The sequence below is a fragment of the Nothoprocta perdicaria genome, unplaced genomic scaffold (assembly GCF_003342845.1).
Source record: "Nothoprocta perdicaria isolate Ctin4 unplaced genomic scaffold, notPer1 scaffold_3, whole genome shotgun sequence".
NCBI classification, from domain to species: domain Eukaryota; kingdom Metazoa; phylum Chordata; class Aves; order Tinamiformes; family Tinamidae; genus Nothoprocta; species Nothoprocta perdicaria.
In genome coordinates this window covers 5,734,774-5,740,773 of record NW_020455532.1, presented here as the reverse complement: position 1 = coordinate 5,740,773, position 6,000 = coordinate 5,734,774, and the positions used below count along the sequence as shown (strand labels likewise).

Here is a 6,000-nt window from a genome sequence, read left to right as displayed (position 1 = left end):
GACTGAAGGTACAGCCAATATCAGGACTTACTTTGACACAGTTGACTTACAGGGGAATGAGAACTTGTGTGTTACTGGTCAGTGAATATTCTTCAAATTCCAATTGTCAGCTCAGTACCTGATTTCTTATTTTTGAGAAGATGTGTTTCTTCTTGACCAATATAGTGAGATGTTCAAAGAAATACTTTGATTCTTTTTTCCTTATTTTAGGACTAGTTGATTCTTTCTTCCTTGTTTTAGAACTAGTCAAATTGCCCTGGTTGTGCAATACGGTCCTTGCTGCATTTGCTGTCCCAGCACAGCAGGAAATGAAACAATGAACAGGAAAGAAGACAGGATGGCCAAGGGGGCAGCTGTCCTGATTTGCTTCCTGCCTTGCCAGCCTTGCTGGTTATCCGTGTGGATAACTACAGGAGGCCGAGGGAGGCAGGACCGGAGGGCAGTTCGTCTCCCCTTAGCAGCACCTGCCTATGCAGGGCAGTGGAGCCGAGTCCTTTTGCTTGCAGTGATGCTGATGGAGGAGCTGCAGTGCCCGGGGCGCCTGCGGACTCTGAAGAAGCTGAAGGGGAAGCGGCTGAACAGGCTGCAGCCGCTGCCGCGCACCCTGCGGCTCCTCGGGCTGCTCCAGCTGGACGACAACCACCGCGTGAGCAAGGCGGCCACGTCCTGCCTCTGCCGGCTCGCAGCCAACAGGAGCTTACGGGAAAAGGTAGCGCTCTTCCTCCCCACTCGCCGTGATACGTGCAGCTCATTCCCTCCTAGAACGGCACTTCTGTCCTCTATGCTCTTCATTAATCTGTTAACTAGGACCCAAAGCCTAGGAGTGCTGAAGAGATTCATCTAGGTTCTTAATTCAGTCTCAAATAAAATGGTGCTGATAGGTAAAAATGGGCTGATGTTGGCGATCTGAATTTGATTGATTGCACTTGAGCTTTAACACACTGTTTTTTTCTCCCGCTCTCCCCTCCCTTCCCTTAAAGGCTCTGCTCTTTTACACTGGTGTTTTAGCTGACTGTGATGCAAGGCTTCAGCAAGCTGCGTGTTTGGCCCTCAAAAACCTCAGAGTAAGCATTTAAACTTATTCTTGCTTTTTACTGTGTGCATCTGTCCAAAACTGATGGATGCAAGAGTGTATTTTAAGCTGTTGAAATTATTTTTTCCAATTTTCTGGTATTTGGAATTAATGATTTTTTGGGGGCTTCCAGAGTTCTGGACTATTACTGCTGTTATTGAAAAGGCAGCAGGCCCAGGCAGCTCAGTCTCAGTGTCAGCAATCTTAGCTGTGATACAGCAGGCAGAGGACAAGGTTAGAAAAGAACCTTTCTGACTTCTACACTGTTGTTACTGGCAAAGGACATCCACCATTTAGAAGCAGAAAATCTAAAGATAAATCAATTAATCTTATTTTAACAGTAGCTGATTATAGTCACAAATACAAAGAATATTTGCACTGATTCTGTAAGAAACTGTCAGAGTGGATTTAAAGCCTACAAATCTGTAATAGATTTGTTTACACCCAAGAGGTTATTTCAGTGCAGCTTCTACAAGCAGGCAGTCACAAGACGGGCCCCCCAAGGCCACCGAGTCTCACGCTCAGATAAGGTGGGATTTGCAGAGCAGTCACTGCCCTTGCAAAACCTGGGCCCTAGAACTGGGCAGTGACCTGGGCCCTTTTTCATGCCCTGAAACAGGAGAGAAAGTGCCGGAGAGAAGCTTAAGCTCAAAAAAAAAAAAAAATCAACTGTAATTGGAGATGCTGGGTTGAATTGGCATCTATTCACTTTGCTGAAAATATTAATCAAATGCTTTTTAAAGAGCTACCTTTGCTGTTTTTCTCTTCTTGAACAGGGCATAGAAAGCATTGAGGAGGTTGCCCATCTGTGCCAATCTGAAGTAGAAGAAGTTCGAAATGCAGCCAGGGAAACAACACTGTCATTTGGTAAGTGTTTTGTACAGCACGCACGTCACCTGTCATTATGTAAGACACACAGAGTCATACRTAATATTGCAGAAACAAAAGAGGCCTGGAGTTCTACCTATGTGTTGTTCAGCCTAATATCATCTAAGACTTCAGAAACGCTTCAGTAGTGACTATTTCATACCTTTAAGATAAACTTTACCACAAAAAATAAGCAAAGGCTCCCTTTGAAGGATGTAGACCCAGACGAGGGGATGTCTGGAGGATGAAGTGCTGTAAGAACTACTGAAGAATTTAAAGGAGGGACAGAAGGTACAGAAGTGCTGACAGCGCTGCTGGGGTACTTCATTACCTGCATCAGCAATTTTCAGATTTTGGTAAAATGACATTTGAACATGGCCAACCACAGTAAAGTCAGTTCTAGCTCTACTAGAGAAGCGGAAAYGCATTGAAAGATCTTTTATGCAATGTAGAACCAACAGACTTATCTCTTCCTGGTAATCTTAGCAGCAGCCACCTAAAACTCACCAGTTACTTGTAACTCTGATGGTGCTGTTCTCCTCCAAACTGCTCCACTGTGAATACCTGAGTAGAGATCCAGCAAGGTCTTGTACTGATTTGGTACCTGTTACTTCCACTGAATTCAGCACATTTACGTGTTGTTGAGCTGCTAACCAGATGGCAGTGTTCTAAGCTAATCTCCCTGCCATCATGTAATAAAGGGAAAGGGGAAATACCTGGACTATTGTAGCTTTCTTAAACACATAGCACCTAGACAGGATAACAGATAACTGCTCTATTCTGTTCCTCCTGAACACCCAGATTCAGGCTTAGTTCGGTATATCTAGACTTCAAAAAATACTGATTAAGGTATGTGACAAAACAAGTTTTCCAAAGGTGACACACCAGATCATTAGTCAAGAGCACTTCTAAACTGTTACCTTCTCAAGCTGTTTCCAGYAGGTCCTTGCCTAAGCACAGGGTGTGTTTCTCTTTCTCTGCAGGTGAAAAGGGCCGCCAGGCCTTTGAGAAGATGGACAGGATTTGCTGTGAATTAAGAGACACTGTACATCAAGAGGCTGAAATTGAAATCACAGTGTTTTAGTAGTGGAATATGAGGAGTTAAATCACATTGTCTCCAAGGCTGCCAGCTGTTGGTACCTGAAGATCTTAGTTTGTTGTTTACACGTGTGGTTTGCTTACACTCTGTATATGCACTCTGCATTTACAGAGTGCAGCTTTCCAGAATGGGCAGTGTGAAACCTAGACTAAGTAAGGTGGAATCTCRGTCTTTTTCTCTGTCAGCACTGGTGAAATCTCAAGTGCTGGAAGAACACAAGATCTCCTGGAATACAGAACCAGGTTGTCACTTGAGTTAAATCATTGGAAATGTCTTCTCCTGCTCAAGCTGTAAGTCAAATCTGATCCTTCTTCCGAAGGATTTTATTAATTTGTCATGTCTCAGAAAGGAATGAAACGATAATTCTCCAGCTTCCAGAGCAYAACAGTTCATCTAGAAACTTGTCTAGTGAACTCAAATGTTGGATGTTACTGCCAGATGCCAAAATGCACAACGCTTACGTAATGCATAATGAGCCCCAAAAATGCTTGTAAGGATTTGTAATCGCTCTTTAAATGCAGTGAAAGCTGGTTTCAGTTAGTGCAGAAATCTTAAGAGACTTTGGTTCCAGAAACAGTTCATTGTATCACGTGAGTGACTGAGAATTCGTTGGGTGGCAGAGGCGCTGCGGACGTGAGCGAGCCCTGGCTGCTTCCATGCTGGGATCAGTCAGTTCTGCTTGCAGCCCAGCAGCCACTGCTGTCAGCAGCCACATCCATCAGGATCTGGCGAGTGGCACCTACCTTTTCTGTACAATTTATTTTCAGAAGGAAGGTCTGTTACTTCAGCAGCTCCTCTTGTTTGTAAACATCACAACTTGGGCAAGTTTCAGGCAAGGACTGGTTAGGGCAAAGCAGAGTGCAGCCTGAGCAGTTTGCAACAGGAAGCTTTGTATTTTTCCTCAGCTGTATCTGCCGTGTATAGATCTGACTGGCATGGGGCCAGACCTGTGTAAGTTTTTGCCTTTTTAATGTATATTTTATCCATGTAGTCATTAGCCGGGATTTCTCATTGTCACATGCCGCGGGTCACACTCCTTACTCAGTACGTGTTGCCGGTAGCAAAGGGTGGCCACAAAGAGAAGTCTGACTTCAGGTAAAATACTTGAAAGATTTGACTTGTGTGTATATATATTATATAAATAGTACTTTTCTATTCAGTATTTATTTGTGGGATTTCATACTGTTTTCTATACCTGTAATAAAATATTTGAGACAAGTTCCTGTCCGCGCTTTAACGCTGCTGCTTCTGCTTTAGGGAATTCCCGGCTTCTTGTTTATGTCCTTGGGGGACAGAGCTGGGAAGTGCATGTGACAGGGGCAGCTTGTCCCCTTTTTCATGCTACGGTCTAAGGTAGGTGCTGGGAGGGGCCCAGGGGCAGGACATGGAAATCTACCTGAGCTGCCTTCATGCTGCTTCAGGAAACTAATGGAAATTCTTTCCACGCAGCTCTTCTCCATTTGTAACGTTCTTTAAAAAACATAAATGAGGTGAATACCTTGATCTAAGGTGGGGATGTGACAGCTGCATCTCCCTAAGTACAGTCAGGCGGGTTACAGGACGCTGTGGCACTTTCCTACCCACCAGAGCTGMTGTTAGGGGACCAAACACTTTTAAAAAGCACTTGGGTCCAAGTCCCTGTGCTTGGGCTCTACACTAACTCCCACGCCAGGCGGGTGGCAGGCAGCAGGACACTCACCTCACTGGTGTTCTTCTAGTGGAGAGCTGACCTACAAAGATGWTCTCATTTAAAACATTTTCCAGTAAAAACTTTAGTTGTGTTAGTCCAGATTTGCAAGTGATCCAAATCAGGAGCCAGTGTTTCGCATTCTGAGAAGACAAGAAGTGGAAAGACTCATAGGTACGTTCTTTAAAAAAAAGAATTTTATTGTTACAACTAAAATGAGAACTGAAAAGTTGTATGGGAAATTGAAAAACTGTACAATCTTACTATAACCTGTGAGGTCTTTGCAGTGGCTTACACAAAAGACAAGATACCTGAAAATGTATTATACCAAAACATTTAGCTTTTTTGTTTTTTATTTTTTTAAAAAAGTTTATTCTATGGCAATCTGTAAAAAAGAAAGACCTGATGAGTAAATATTTGCTTAAGGCATATAGCAGAGCAGCTCACTAACTTTCTAACAAGTTTAACATGGATATTTGTCCATTTTCCAAGAATAGGTTAACCAATACACCCACTTTGAAACGCTACTGTATATACACACCCAAACTACTACATACATATACAGGACATCAAAACAAAAACGTTTACAGTTCAGTACTGTAAGCCTTATACACACCTCACGGGGCGTACGGGGTAGTCTGCTGTCTCTCCCAGGACACTATGAATTCTCCTGGGTTTGTAACAGATTTAAGAAGTAGCAAAGTCCAATGGCAGAAAGGGAGATAATTGAAGCTTTGTGTAGTTTTTTTTTTTTTTTTTTTAAATAACTTGTAAGCACAATACAAGTGGATGGTGCTGGATTCAAAGGGAGAATGCTTTGCTCTCCTGTCAAGCCTAAAACTGAAAGCATTCCCCCTTGCAAACAACAGAGGAAGTATTTTTATTTTTTATAATGTGTGCGTGTGGATATATATATATACAATTATATATATATAAATAATTTTGGGAGTTTTTTTTGGAAATGGGCCACCCTTCGGGGAGCCTGTGTCCCTGCTCTTGCAGAAGGGGCTGCCCGCTCTCCTCGCATGCAGCTCGGGAGGCAGCAGGGCCGGCGGGTCGCTGCCAGCCCTGGCGGAGGGCGAGGTGTGGATAGGGCTTGGCCAGCGCCTTGGAATGTCTGTTCTGCACCGAGGCCGGCCCCGCGCCGCGCTACAGCCGCCGCGCACCAACTCGAGCACAGGGCAGGCCCCGCGACGGGCGGGCGCRTCACCGGCTCACACCGAATCGGCCGTCGCTGAACGGAGCTACTTGCAGCAAAACCACAGCCACCTAACC

At 44.3% G+C, this 6,000-nt stretch overlaps 1 protein-coding gene across 1 annotated transcript in view; it reads left to right on the top strand.

Annotated features, from left to right (window-relative positions):
* RIPOR3 (RIPOR family member 3) overlaps nucleotides 1-4,048 on the top strand; it is a 27,066-nt gene extending 23,018 nt beyond the window's left edge. The window contains exons 18-21 of the mRNA XM_026042161.1: nucleotides 507-709; nucleotides 981-1,064; nucleotides 1,849-1,939; nucleotides 2,923-4,048. Of these exons, the coding sequence (XP_025897946.1) occupies nucleotides 507-709; nucleotides 981-1,064; nucleotides 1,849-1,939; nucleotides 2,923-3,023 (479 nt within the window). The 3' untranslated portion in view covers nucleotides 3,024-4,048. The remainder of the gene's footprint in view (nucleotides 1-506; nucleotides 710-980; nucleotides 1,065-1,848; nucleotides 1,940-2,922) is intronic.
* The last annotated feature ends 1,952 nt before the right edge of the window (nucleotides 4,049-6,000 follow it).